This window comes from Syngnathus acus, chromosome 3 (genome assembly GCF_901709675.1).
Source record: "Syngnathus acus chromosome 3, fSynAcu1.2, whole genome shotgun sequence".
NCBI lineage: Eukaryota > Metazoa > Chordata > Actinopteri > Syngnathiformes > Syngnathidae > Syngnathus > Syngnathus acus.
The window spans coordinates 6,476,160-6,491,901 of NC_051089.1; the positions used below are offsets into that span (position 1 = coordinate 6,476,160).

At 38.9% G+C, this 15,742-nt stretch overlaps 1 protein-coding gene across 2 annotated transcripts; it reads right to left on the bottom strand.

The window, feature by feature from the left end:
* Window positions 1-6,719: 6,719 nt before the first annotated feature.
* isl2b (ISL LIM homeobox 2b) lies at window positions 6,720-12,732 on the bottom strand. Of its 2 annotated transcripts, none has more exons than XM_037248228.1 (6): window positions 12,525-12,732; window positions 12,132-12,321; window positions 11,789-12,054; window positions 10,248-10,531; window positions 7,948-8,115; window positions 6,720-7,390 (listed from the first exon to the last, which is right to left on the bottom strand). In XM_037248228.1, the coding sequence occupies exons 1-6, from the start codon at window positions 12,580-12,582 to the stop codon at window positions 7,274-7,276; spliced, it is 1,083 nt and encodes a 360-aa protein (XP_037104123.1). In that variant the 5' UTR covers window positions 12,583-12,732; the 3' UTR covers window positions 6,720-7,273. The 2 variants fall into 2 exon arrangements, with proteins under 2 accessions (XP_037104123.1, XP_037104122.1); XM_037248227.1 differs by having other exon boundaries at window positions 10,236-10,531.
* Window positions 12,733-15,742: the final 3,010 nt, after the last annotated feature.

Sequence of the window (15,742 nt, forward strand, 5' to 3'; positions counted from 1 at the left end):
TTTGTCCAAGTCTAACATTCGTTAAAAATTAATCATCTCTATATGTGATTTTTTTTTTTTTTTATCTTTGTGCAACCATATTGTTTTTAAATCCTGGAAGGCTGAAGAACTGACTTTTTCTGCAAGGCTTCACATCCTGAAAAGCCACCCAGATGCTATTGTGAGCTTCCCCAGACACACAAAGACACAATGACACATCTCACATGGGCAAAAAAAAAGTGTCCACCATGTTGGATGCCAATTTCATACCAAAAAGCCACTTCTGCCATACTTGGTCTTTTTATTGGATTTTTTTAATATTCATCCCCTGCAAGTGTTTCTCATACATATAATCACCAATAATTATTAGTTCCGATTATAAGAATTTTGATTGGCGTTATTTCGCCTCATAGGTGAATTTGGGCGACATCAACATTTCTACGTGGGTTCGAGTTACTTCAAATGATTTTATAAAGTGGATCGATGTCATCAAGCAAAAAAAACAAAGCCGTGATATATTCAGTACAACATGGTCCGTGTTGAATGAGCAAAGAACTCTTGTTTACTCCTCCCTCAGCATCCCCTTTCACTCCATCTTCTTGGGAAGATCAACCTCAGTGTACTTTTATCTCCCAAAGAGCAAAGAGATCAGCGCTTACGTCTCAAAGTGCTGGCAACAACATCAAGCGACAAGCCTTCACTCTCCTCTTTGAAGGCGCTTCACCCTCAGATGATAAAAAAACAGTGAATTATTGGTTTGTTTATCGTGCTCTTAAAGCCTAAAGTGCATTATTAAACAGAGAGCACATTAAACGGAGAGTATTGTTAAAAGTGTTTTAAAAATCTTGTAAATCTCCGTAATTTATGTCAGCGCGGTCACGGAGGCTCACCCCCGGTCGGGCCTTCTGCTTTTAATTTGGTGCAGAGGTTCGTACCTGCGCTGCTGTAAGCTGACCGACGTGACCTCCTCCTGTGGGGCAGCGCCCGCCTGACACTGACACAAGGCAGCCGAGATGACTGCTACTTTGCAGCCATTGCTTTCGCAATCCTTCACTCCATCCTTAATCACTACGCAGTGAATACCTTGAGATGCAACTTGTATCTCAAATCATGGTTTTCCATTAAAATGAATAGAATTTTTTTTCTTCCCCCTCACATCCAAACAAACTGGAGGTGGCCCAGCTTCTTGGAACAAATTGTGTTGGTCAGAGTGATAGCACTGTATTATGTTCCAAGTGGACTGCTTCCCAGCAACATGAGCATCATTGTGCCTTTGGGAGCGCTGTGTGCAAACAACGCACAGTCAGGCACCCCTTTTAAAATCCTGCCAAATTCACAACTCGTACTGTACTTGCTGCTGGAAAAAACATTTTCCTGGAAAAGTATTAGAATTTTGAAATGACTTCATAATCCAATATTTATTTATTTATGTATTTATTTATTTATTTACATCAAATTGCATTGTGCAAGACTATCCTAAAATATTGAGCCCTGACACAAAACCTATAGATTTGTTCTATTTGTACTGAAAATAGCCAGTCAAATTTTCAAGTTTTTATTATAAATTGTACAAAAAATATCATCACAGTCTTTTGTAAGATTTTTTTTTTTCTGTATATTTTGCATGATTTAAAGCTTAAAGTAAACCCAAATAGTTTTTTTTTTCTGATCAACTTTGTCTACTAAAATGGTTATACAGTTATGGTTCATGCATTTTATGACCAAAATGAAAAGTTTAAAGTCAACTACAAAAATATGCCAAATTAAAGTGTAGCAGTGCTCCATTCTCATGAGGACATTTTGCACTTGAAATTGGAAAAAAAAGAAAAATCACTTATTAGTCTGGCACTGTGTTCACATCTGTGTGTCTAATGCCAAAAATGATATTGGGGACGGTGTGAGATGAAAATATATAAAAACAGAGGGAAAAGTGTGAAGGGGTGCAAGGGGGAGGGGTCAGGGCCCCGGCTGGTGATCTCGTGGTCGCTGCCACTTTAAGAAATGAAGCAATATCATTAATGGAGGCCTTGCTGGGCTGACATCCTGCTCCAATTCGGCGGACCCCGTCCATCACGCCATTACAGTGGGCCCGGCAGTATTAAAATCCAATCACTCCTCTGGCTAGTTTGATTAAGGAGGGAAGCGCACAAAGAAGCCCGCTGACCCATTGTTGCTTCTGCCAGCGAGTCCCAAGAGGCCGGCGGCAGGCGGCCTCAGCCCGGGACAAAAATTAATTTAAAAAAAATATCTTGTAATATTACATTTTTATACTTGTACAGTCGCAACTCGTACTTTTTTCTTGTAATATTTCAAATTTTTACACCTATTTAAAAAATATTTTCACTGCCATATTATTGTTTTCTTGTACTTTACACCTGAATTTATTTCCCTTTAAAAATGACTCATGACTAATATTGCTTTTCTTTTTCATTCTTTCCTCCTTCTATTTTGACCATTGTTTTCTCTGTGTGGCCCCGGTAGCAAGCACATCCTCGATGTGACACGAGCCTGACTGAGAGGGCGTGGTCATCCATAAAGACAACGTTTGTAATTCACCGTGCCGGGCGGGAGCAGCAAAGATGACACGAGTGAGTTACGGCGTTGTCTTTTGACGGCCACTGTAAATCTCCGCCGCCGTTCGCATCCGCTGCGAGCGTATCATTAAAGTTGGTGAACTTGTGAGTCAGAGACATAATTGAACTTTGGCACTAAATCTAAAAAAGAAAGACTTCCTCGAGACATTCTTGAACTTGTGACCTACTGAAGCGAACGCCGCCGAGTCTAGGTCTTGATTCCTCATCTTTGCTTCTATTGACACGTGTTTGTCTTCCCATCTTACCTAACGACGATTTTGTGGGTGGGGACTGGCTGTGTTTTACAGTGAGTCATTGTGCCAGGCTCTGTCTTCCTAATGGGCCTTGCTGTGTTGTTTTTGCTACAGATTTATGTGTGGGTGTGGCGCCATGATTTACTCACCGACTGGCTCACACGGGTTGGCTGTGACTCTGTGTGTGTGTGTGCGTGTGCAAGCTCTTTGGTGTGATGCCCCAGGCGGCTGCTCCTTGTTGTCATTTCCTCCTGTAGGTTCACTTAAAGTACACACATGGTGATGAGGTCATTCATGTTTCGGATCCAATTCAAGAATCATATAAACACAAATAGGTCTTTGTAAAGATAATAATGCTCCGTTTTCTTTCGGACACTTGTTGCTAAAATACTAAATCAGTCACCTTTGTTTAACTGAAGGGAAACAATGTTTTTGCTGGCTGTGATTTGAACAAAATCCCAGATGACAACATCCAAAATAAGCTTGATACTGTAATTCACTATAAACTGTTGGAGAAAAAAAATAGATTGCTTATTTTATTCATATAATAATATGTTACACACAGGATGAAATGATTGTTTTCGATTCAACATGCAATTTCAATTGGAGTTGGTTCAATATTTTCTTATGATTGTTGATGTAGTTATATTCAATTTATTTCTTTTGTGACACCAGTCTTGGAACTTTTCAGACATGTTGGCATCCTCAGTCAGAAAAGATGCCCCAAATATTTTGCTCAAGTCATATAGCTGTAGTTTGTTAGCCATTGCTAAATGATGCTTGTTTGATAGTAGCCAGCAAGTGCATGTTTTTCTTTTTAATGGATGTCTTTTTAATGCATCAACTTTAAATCCTTCCCTCGTTGTTGTCTGGGATGCTTTTAAGCTGCGAGGAGAAAATGTGGATATTTACTCATTGTGTCAGTTTACCATAAAAGCGGCGTTCAAGATCGATTGCGCTCAAGCTCTCATTGTGGCTGTAACCTGGGAGCAACTATGATTAAATCCTTGTCACAGCATGTTACATTGGCTATTACACGTCCACGATGAATGGATCCTTAAATTCAACACTAGCAAACACCTGACAACCAGGCATTGAAGCACACCCATTGAAATGAATGGATGCCATTAATGTAGTTTTTGCAAGTTTTTCAATAACAATAGCATTTACAATACTGTATTTGATAAAAACATACAATAATAATAATTGAGTAGAATTCTAAGAATTAAACTGTCATGATAATTCAAAGGGAAATTTGTTGCTCCATCTGGCATGTTTGCTTTGGCCACTAGGGGCAGTACAGTACAGACGCATACTTCACGAGTTATGATGGAACAGAAGTAGAAAGCCGCAATAATGAATGATATTTTGCAGTCGATAAAAAATATATCATATATATATATATTGGATATTTTTGCAGATGTTTCAAATTCATGTTATTGGTCCATAGAAGTAGGTCGGCCATGCAGTCCTTGTTTCCCCACTTGGTTCAACACTCTGCTTTCTCTACTTTTTAAAAGTAAAAAAAAAAAAAATCCCACTTGAGTGGCTGCAGTAAGTCAGCCTGTCAGGATGATCCCAGGAGAGTATGTCTCTCTGCTGGTGGCCCCCCCTTAGGACCACCAAGGTCACTCTGGAGCACAAACCTTACTTCTCCAAACTGTTGTCACAAACCATCTAAAATGCAGGGGTGGCCAACCTACGGTCCCCCAAGAACATTTGGACCATGAGATTCGAAAGACTAAAGCAAAACCCCTGAGGAATAAAAAGCACTGAACTGAGGAATGTTGGTATTATTGAATATAAAAGGGGTCGCCAACCTTTTTGAACGTGAGAGCTTCTTCTTGAGAACTGGACATAATAATGCCACACTAGTGTGGTACAAATTACTGAAATTTTCACTATTGGCTATTTTCACAACAAATTAGCCATGTTTGTCAACATAAGGGAAGAATGTTATGTCATTTGTTTATAAGCCTTATAATTAGCCTAGTTGCCTGATTGCCTGAGCCAATTTTCCTTTTTATTTTATTAAACACTACTTGTTAATGCTATAACTCTCGATAAATTGCCTCAAGAATGCAATAGCTGTCCAAAAAAAAGAATCATGTAATAATCAGACATAATAACGCGAGCAACGCGTGTGTGTGGCTTGTGGTGCTCTAATTACCCATGGCCCGCTGTCAGTGACAGCATGACGTCACAGCTTCGCCTTCAATCATTCATGTGGTGACGTCATCCCATTACGGACACGTCCGCATCCAGCCTGACGCAGGAACGCGCACGTTCGAACCTACAGAGCCTGATCAGCTGTGAAGAAGTTACATTGCGCAAACAAGGAAAATGTGCGTGCGTGCGTGCGTGCGTGCGTGCGTGCGTGCGTGCGCGGTTTGCCATTTTTGGGTTGCCAATGAGGGGAAACGCCCACTGATTGCAACCAAAGATCAACAACACCTTGAAAACAAATAAAAGCATCAGAATAAATACATTTCATTGTTGTTTAGTTGAACTAAATTGAATTTGATTTCGGCGTTCGAGCGTTTTAATTATATTTTGTTAAATACACCATCTGCCTCGATGACCTAATCCAAAACCTATTTTTTCTATTACAATTTTTTGTCGAAATTTAGATAAAAAATAGTGTATTTTTTGCATTAAATTAGACTATATATATGTTTGATTGATTTAGAGGTGGAAGTACATGCGTTTCTGCCGTCACCAAGTAGATAAAAAAATACACCAAAATGCTATAAGAAATAAAAGAAATAAGAAAATTATACGTTTCTTAGGAATGTGAAAATATACGTATTTTTTGCATGAAATTATTCAAAAAAATATTTTTGTGTTGGTTTTTCAGGAGAAAATTGCCACTGTTTTAGTCCACTATTTTAATACAGCAAAATAAGTGTATCTATCTCAGTTAATATTGTATAAGATTTTAAAAGGTCTATCTGCTTAATTTTTAGGTGCGAATAGGTGCTGACAAATTCATTGACAATGTAAAAAAAAATGTTGCTCTTCGTTTATAACAAGACAAAACGCACGCTGCGGGCATTGGACAGTTAAAAATAATATCATGACATTTATTTTCAATGATTACAAATTATCTTTTCAAAAGGACAGAATTGACGCATATTGTATAAGAAACATTTCAGAAGTAGAAATGGCTGCAGCCATGCGCCGCGCGCGCGGGCAGTTGAACAGGGTCTGCATTCTTCGCTTTTTAAACGCCATTGTTATTCTCCTCACTTATCTTCTTTATCTTAATCCAGCTGCATTGTTTACTTATCTTATTTGGGGGGGGGAGCCCAATTACACGTCTCTTATCTGTCCTCTGTCTTTCAATATCACCGTTAAACACTAAGATTTTTTTCTCGCTCTTTTTCCAAACGTCACTCACAGCCGCGCTTTATTAAATACATAGGTAAATTATCATTTCAATGCAAAACGTTATTTAATCAATTAAAATGCCGTTGTGGAAACGTTTCTGTTTTCTTAATTGTGTATTAAAACGACCGAGCTATGATTAAAAACTAAATAAATACCATGCAGCTCTCTTCACTTGCCTTCAGGGTCTGGGAGAGCTTTGTGTGCGTGCGCGCGCGCGTGTGCGCGCATGTGGATGTGTTGGCGGTCTCAGTTTAGTGTGTATCAGCTGATGCCAGAAGCAGATAAGACGTGCTGGCCGCCGTCTGCACAGACCAGAAGAACTGGACTGAGCAGCAAGCAGGTTTTTTTAGTGGACAGAAATAAAGGACATGCATGAGAAGCAACAGATATTTTTTTTTGGTCGTTTTTACTGATCTGATGGGGTTGGATGCAATTTAAAAAAAAAAAAAGTCAAAATAATTTTTAAATAATGTTTAATTTAAACAAAAAATACAAATCAAATAAAAGCTGCACCGACACATACTTGTGTTTTCAGCTTTTATTATTATTATTATTTAGATCAGTTAATATTCCCTTTACGAATCGCCCTTCAAACAATAAATAATATAACAATAATTTAGTTCTTCTGTTTGTTCGAGGAGCTCAAACAAGCTTGTATTTTACAACACCAATAAATTGCATTTTTTTTTCCTTATTGTTCATGCTCAGCGTTTAAGACAAAGAGTCCAACGTATAAAAAAAACAAAAAGATGACATCGAGGAAACAAGATGACACAAAAAGATCACAATGAAAGGTGACAGAAGTCCATGAAGTGTTTCCATGGCATTCAAGTCTCATCATGGAGGTTATATCCACATCCAAAGGTTCTGTACATCTTTCTTTCTTCATGCAACATCGCCAGCTTTATCGTCCATCTTCCTCTCCATGATTGGGAATCAAAAAAAAAAAGACTAATCCTTGTTTTTTTCTTTTATGGTCGATGTGATGAGCTGCTCACATGCAAAAGGGAATTAAGTAGGAGGATTTCATGCTGCAACATTTGCAGGGGGCGGGTGCCTTGGCGGAGGACGCAGGTTTCACGTCTCCACCGGGCTCGGTACCATACTGTTGGGGGTGTCCGGTAACTGAGAGGATAAGGATGTGACGTCACTTCCTGACGAGTTGCCCAGAGAGCCAGACTCAGAGAAAGACACCTGCAAAGAAAAAAAACACAAAAATACACATTAGAAGTAGCAGAATATAATGCAAAATGTTTGCTTTGTCAGCTCTTTCTCATACTGTTTAACTCACAAACACATATGATATTAAATTATTTTATTAAATTGTGTATTTTTAAATGTAAAGCAAATTGACCAAACACATTTTCATGCTTTGTTTTATGCTACTCAAATATATTGAACATGATGATGAAGTGACGTTTTAAACAAAGTGCGACATACCATCCAAGAACTTGCGTAATGGGCAATTCAACATTACAGGTGCAGTTCGACTCGCAAAGTGAAATTCATTTATTGTGTAGATTCATATGACATGAGTTTCGTGATCTTTGTTTCATAATGTTGATCTTATAAGATCTTATTACGTGCCCTTGCATTATGTTTAATGAGTCGAGCAACACGTGGGCAAAAGTATTGAGACTTTTTTAATTCCTCCTCAATCTCAAATATCTCACGAAGACATTTTTGACAGTTGTTTGCTTCTGTGTTTGTGACCATTTTTAGATCCAAGTGCATCAAGAATAAGAAAGTACCAGTTGTTGGAAGGCAGGCTGGTCCAGGTCACTCTGCAGGGCAAACTCGCTGAGGGCCTTCCAAGGCGGCTGGTACGTTTGGACCTCCACCGGGTTGCCTTGCACTGTACTCTCGTGTCGAATGGGACTTCCGGCCACCAGGGGCGTTCCCGTCAGGCCCTGCAGGTTCTGAAATGAGCGTCATTTATATAGTTTTGCTTTTCACATCATGATTATGCAAAAGTGCTGCATCAGAACTGAAGAGTCAATATAAGGTGCCTTTGAGACGTCCCCATTTCACCCCCTGTAAAAATGTTGCGATTTTGTATTGAACTTTAGATTGATTGTATGCTGAACACCAAAGGTGGCTAAAAACGGATTGTCCTGTTAATGTTGTTAGAAATGCATATTGGTCAAACTCCCACACTTTTTCCCCAATTGACTAAGCAGACAGTGCACATTCAAAATATGCTGACAAAATGGACATTTCGGCTAATGTTCACATTTAAGAGGAGTTTCATTTAGCAAGCAACACAATTCAGTTCGCAAGTTGGGTGTCACAAGCATACTTCAAATATTTAATATATTTCATTATATGAGTGGACGGACACGGTAAACGTGATGACATCCAACCATATACATAATGTGGTGTAAATTACAAAAGTGTAAATATTTGCTCTGGATCTTTTTTTCAGCCTCCAGTGAAGAAAGACAAAATGTTGGTCGTAATGATATTGAAAACATCAGAGAGGTTTTTAAATGGCCAGTTAGCCTGTCATATCAGAGTGGAATCATAGACACATGCTAATGTTTAAGGTGATTGGGAAAATACAATATGGTTTATATAAATTAGTAAATCAAATAACTATAGTCAATAACTGATATTGTGAACAGCAAAACCACCTAAAAGTTTTTTGGATTTCGTGTCATTTAACCACTCATTACACACACTATTTAACAAAGCGGGGTATGTGCCAAAATCACATAAAATTAAGAAAATACATTTAAAGATACTAATCATTGTACTAGTTAGCGTGCAAATGTTTGCCCACTTCCAATAAGACCTCACAATGTCTTTTTTCATGTGAGTGATCTTAATGAGGACACCAAAGGCACTTCATGATAATGACTCCGAACACAGCAAAAAGATATTGACGGAAATGTGCACACTTTCCACACAGCATCTCGCAATCAGATAATTAGATGATATTAGCTGCGCCATCTATGATGTGCAAAATAGCGGTTGGACAGTGACAATTGCTTTCAACATAAAGCAACTGTCAGAATGATTTTGGAATGTAACACGAGACCCGATAGAAGCAATTGGCAGAACATGCAAAACTGCCCAGAAAGGCTGGAACCGAGATTCAAACCAAAGCTTTACGACTGTGAGGCAGACGCGATAACAACTGCTAATCTCATAAACAACGGCAAATATAAAAGATACAAAACCAGAATCTCAGAACTATGAGGCAGACGTGCTAACGACCGGGACACCGGCCATAAGAGTGATGTAAATCATTTTTAATGTCAGGTATTAATTCTTCAATCTATATTTTGCACTGCGTGCATCTTGTCTGTAATGTGATGACCGCCTCTCACTTAACATAATACAACATTCGCAAGCACGATATTGAACATAATGTTACAGGAGGTCAACTTTGTAATCAGTTTGCATTCGTGGGAAAAGTGTGGTCCGGGGTCCACATACGGCCCACTCCTTTCTTTAATCTGGTCAACTAGTCATTTACATTATCAAGAGCCCTGTGATATTTATTGCATTCACTGTGCTATTTCCCCCCCCTAAAATTAATGAATTAAAAAGCCATTAAATAAGCAATAATTTCTTAAAATAATTGCTTGTCATTTAAAATAAAAAAGAATATTGATAAAATAACCAATATGTCAGTTTAAAAAACATTACATTATTTCTTACTACTAATTGATTTAATAATGAGTTAAATATTTTATAATAATGATATAGTCAAGTTTAATGAAAAATCAATAATATAAGAATTTTGTGTTCTTATTAAAATAAACTATTTTTCGCACATACATAAGAACTTTTTTTTTTTTTTTATTTAACTTTACCTCATGACCTGACTCAAAACTAAATGTTCTTGTTTTCCCACCCCGGAAATACTATAAATAGCCTTTTTAAAAAAAGATATTAATCCAATGCATAGCAAAGGGGTGTGCAGGTGTATCTAAAGGTGTACCCGAATGACGACATAATCAAGACAGCAGCAAGCAAAAAAAAAAAAAAAAAAAAAAGGTAATGAGAAGTAATGGAAGCGGGCTGGACTTACGAAGATGCTTACAGTCTTATCACTGTGTTGCTGTTGTTGAAGCTGCTTGATGAGCAGCGACTTCTTCTTGTCCTTGCACCGCTTGTTCTGGAACCACACGCGGATGACTCTGGGGCTCAGGCCGGTCATCTCCACCAGCTGCTCCTTCATGAGCGCGTCGGGCCGCGGGTTCGCGTTGTAGCAAGTCCGCAGCGTGTGCAGCTGCTTCTCGTTCAGCACTGTGCGCACCCGCGTCGTCTTCTCCGACTGCTTGTGCGCGTGGTTGCGATGCGGGGCCTGCCGCACCGTCACGGGCTCTGCTTGGGAGATAGAGGAGAGGTCGGGGTCCGTTAAATTGATCATACAAACGGCGCACACACCGGATTCGAACCTTCGTCCACACAACTGAGCCGGATTTGCTAACCACTTGGCCAGCCATATTTCCAGATAAACAACCACTTCTTTAAATGTTATATTAGCTATTAAGTTTACATTCCTGATCCAGAACAGATATTTACGCACGCGCATGAAAATTGAAAAAAATGTTACTTTTTTTTTTTTAACTCATCGATATTTCAAAATAAAGTCAATTTGATTTTTGAATGCGCAAAACGCAAAAGTCATTTTCGCGCGGCGTATAAGCTGTTGAAGTTGACAGCTCACACACACACACGCACTCTCTCGCGCGCGCGCACACACACGTAATAGCAGCTTATTCAGATAATGACAGCGGTACAGAAGGTTCGCCTTAATGGGATCAATTATGACAATTTAGCCGGCACTCCAACATAGACTGAGAAACTTTGCACAATACGCTTGGACTATTTGTAATATTTCATTGCGATGTGTCAATTTTTACTGTTTAGTATTTTTACCCATCTAAATGCCACCTTAAAAATAAGTTGCCATTACAAATTCAAACAAAAAATACTTTTCCGTAATAATACTAACACAAAAAAAACGAATCGACACAATCCTACCAAAGAAAAAACAACATGCGGTGTATTTTAACATTTATCTTTCACTATTTAAATAATACGTTATTTTAGTTGAAATGTATCTATCGCACAATCGAATTTTCTTCTCAACTGTAATGGACCTTTTTGTTCGTTTTTCCTGAGACTATCAAACTGCGAGCACTAATAATAAAAATCATAAATTGCAACAAACAGCACGTGCACCTCGCTCTCTATTGTTTAATACGATTATGCACTTCCCATAACTATCTGTTTTTGTAATTTACTTATATTCTACGCTGTTTTTAAGCATCTTAATTCAATTCAATATTTTTGGTTTCTTTATCATACATGTTGATGTTTTCTATTCTAACACGGGGCCCGTTTGTGACAATAACAGTACTACCACCGCAAATATACAATTTTGTTGTCATATATATATTTTGCAACATTGTTTGAAAACATGTTCGTATGATAAACATACATGTATTGGAACGTGCCTGCTAATATAATAAGTGCACACTGACTTAATACAACTACTTCTACTCATAATAATAATAATATTAATAATAATCATTTTAATTTCTTGAAAATAAGTATAATATTGACGTTTCGGACCTGCCAGGTGCATGGCTCTGTTGGAGTGCATGTTGTGTGAGGGGCTGACGGGGCTTCCGGCTGAGCCTCTGTCCAGCAGCAGGCTGTGGTCGGCCCGGCAGAGGAGCTCGTCCTCTCGCAAGGAGAACTCGTCGCCGGGCAGCAGCTGGCGGCTGCACACCGAGCAGCGGAAGCACTCGATGTGGTAAACGTTGTCCCGGGCCCTCATCACCAGGTCGCTGCTACTGAAGCCCAGGTTGCACTTTGCGCACTTGATGCCGAACAACCTGCAGGTCCGAAATAAACTTATTAGTGAATCCCGTTTAGATGCGTTTTTGTGCGTTTTGCCCCATAGCCGCACTACCTGACGTAGTCTCTCTTGCAGTAGGTCTTGCCGTCCCGCACAAAGCAAGTGCAGCTCTCGTCCAGGTACTGGCTACACTCGGCACACTTGAGGCAGGCTGCGTGCCACTCGAGGTCCGGGGAGACTCTCAGGATGTACTGGTCGTGGATCTGGCTTCCGCATCCCACACACATGGCGAATCCTGGCTTCTCTGCGCACAGCACAATAGCACCAGTCATTTTTAAACTGGCTTGACGAGACTCGACTTGCATTCTGCATGTTTTTGCAAATGCAAGAAACCCCCCACGATTTGTTGCATCATTGATAAAAATACGTGATGAGGCTACGTCGCCCCCAGGACCACCAAAAAAAAAAATACAAATAAAATAAAGCCTGCCTCCCCTTTATACTTACTTTTGGAATGATCCCCCATATCACCCAAGAAAGAAGAGCTGAAAATAATATCCACCATACAGGAAGGAGGAAGGGGCGAACTGGAGGTGCACAAAAAAGATGAAGGGAGTGAGGAGTGACTGAGTGAGTGGCCCTTCCCGAGGTTGCCTCCCTCACAACTTGGGACAAACCCCGAATGACTGCAGGCAGGACGTCCAGGAGGAGGAGGAGTGAGGAAGACCAGGAGGAAGAAGGCGGGAGGGAGGGAGGGAGGGAGGGAGGGGGTCAGTGAAGAGGCTGCAGGGTCCCATGCGCTGCAGCTGTGACGTCATCACGTCTGAGTACGACCCTCCAATCCCATTTAGTTGTGCCGAAAGTAATACACACGTTTTAGATACTATTTAGAATTTATGTGTTTGCGTGCATATATAAATCTAAATATATGAACAAATATACAATAGAAATAATTAGTATTATTGTTTATTGCTTTGGAGGACATTCATTCTGTTCATTTAAATACATTTATTATGCTGAGGACGAGGAATAGGAGGCTATCTATCTATCTATCTATCTATCTATCTATCTATCTATCTATCTATCTATCTATCTATCTATCTATCTATCTATCTATCTATCTATCTATCTATCCATTTTTACGTTTACAAAATAATTTACATTAAATATTTATTAAATAAACGATACGTTTATTACTATAGTTTGCATTCATTTTTCATTCAGCAGTATTTAGTAACATCAACAATACAACGAATATTTCTGAGTATGATAAAGCCCCATGATAAGAATGTTCATTTCTCAAAAGAGAAGTGCTACTGGGTCTTATTTCAATGATTCAGCTTTGCGTTTTTTTTTTTTTTTCTTCAAAATAAGGAAATACAATTGTAACGTAAAAAAATAAAATCTATTAAATAGGGACGTACGCCCCTGACTGGTTTGGGTGGGTCGAGGTCCACCTTTAGACACAGTCCTCATCTGCACAAGAAGGACACCTAGTGGATTCAGGTGGCAACTACACTTAATTGGGCTTCTCTCCGTACAGACATCATCAGTCTGGCAAACAAAGTTACATTCTTTTGAATTTATGTGCATACATGCAAACACAACTTTGTAGGTTTGGCCAGTCGTTACAGACAAAAGTGGAATCCAAATACAAAATAGCAAGGCCTTCTCTGCTCAGAAGAACTGATAATAATCTAAAGTCTAACATTTTTTCCATTAATTTGTGTTGATTTATTCCCAATATTTTCTCAATTCCTGGCATCGCTTTAGGCTGCATTAATTCCAGTAGATATAGATGCTATTGTCCAATCAGATTTCCACCTCTATATGTTGCCGTGTCAGTCTAAACTGCCCAGGGCCTTAAGAATCGGTGTCGTTGGTGATGTAACTTGAGCTACAATGGCACTCGCACGTTCTGGTCATTCAGCTCACATAAATATACATGAATCATACAAAATTTAAAAAAATAAGAGTCAAAGACTTGTCATTCTTATGAAGAAGTTGTACTTTCAGGAGTAATCAGATGAGTTTAAGGCAAATTGAATTGTACAGCTTGAGAGTTGTAATGTGTTTAAGTGAAGTCACGTACTGTCAGCTCACATTTCTAATGGCCTTTCGATTCAATTTGCATACATTGAATTGACTCCGCCTTATTTGAATGGAACTCATTGAAATAACTGAAGCTGACTGTTTTTTTAGTATTATTATAATTATGAGTGGAGCCCGCCACTACTGTCGTACTCTATAAAAATTTAAAGTAAAATTGATTCATGCTCTCATTTGCATACTGTCGTGTGTGACTGTGTGACTTTGTGTTTTTGAGCTTTGTATTAGCATTAAGCTAACAGACAATTGTATATGTTTGAGAATGACAGAGTCACACATATTTACTATTGGTGACCTATTAAAGGCGGACCAAACCATACTTGTCAATAATAATAATTCGTCCAATAGCTTTGCTGTCCGAATCACATGACAAAGCTCCCAAAAGAATGTCTAATCAAGCTTTGATGGGCCATTAACATCATCAAATATGCATGGAACACTCTCATCATCCACTTAAACTTTGGCAACAGACTCACGTCTGGACGTGTGTGTGTGTGCGCGCGTGTGTGTCTCTCCCAGGCCACTTGACGGAACTTTGCTGCAGTACCACATTCTGTTGAATGTTTTACATTGGGATGGCACTGCCTTCATTGTATTGCCAGACAGATTAGTAATTCACAAAGATTGTTCCAATAACCCTCCCTTCCTCCCCGGGACCTCTCTCCAAATGTGTCTGTCTGAAATATTGACAGTTTGTTTGGGTGTACTGGATTTATTTTGTATTTTTTTCTCTTCAACAATGCTCTCTTTTTTTTTCTTTTTTTTTTTTTACGGAAAAAGCCTTATTATATATGGTCATATTTGATCAAATTAAAATTATTTTTTACTATTTTGTACAAAAAAAAATCCTCCTACACATGGTCAAATCAACTTCACTCAGGCTGCAGACAAGTCAAGTCAGTGTACCACCACACTACCTAAGGCTACAGCAAAAATAAAAAAAAATACAAAGACTTACCATACCTGGTCATTGTCATCAAAGATTTCACATGAAATGCACAATAATTTCAATTTATTGTATTTGGAGAAAGACTTCCTGAAACGATAGAGGCCTTTGTGAGAGGAGAAGCATGTTGCAGATTTATAATTCATTACACGTGCGGAGTTAATGCAGCATTCACATGATAATTAGGATTAATTTTTGATTGGCGCCTCAGGGCAGCGCTGCATTGCAGAGGCAACCATTATTACCTTATTAGTGTAACTGTCAGACACTTGTTTTAGTTTACAAATGCATTGTCTTGTCGCTGGCTTGTTGCTTATGAGTGTCTCAAACAAGAAGTTGTGTCACTTTGATGAGGCCGATGCATCGGTGTGTTTGCATCAGTCACAACAACGTCCGTCAAGTTGTTATTTGTCTCCTTCGATAGAGAGGGATGGATGACGTTACATTCAATTTCTGTCGTATTCTGTCAGGTTTAGTAAAGCGGAAAAATAGGAATTAACTGCGGCACAATTAAGTAATGAGTATTGTGCGGGGAAGGAGGGGGCACGATGGCTCACCATCTTGTTTAATATCTGTATTGTGAAATTCCACAACCAAAGAAAAGTGATAATTAGCAGCAATGTGTCCATGCACCATAAGAAACTTTCATTGACTTTTTTTTCCCAAGTCT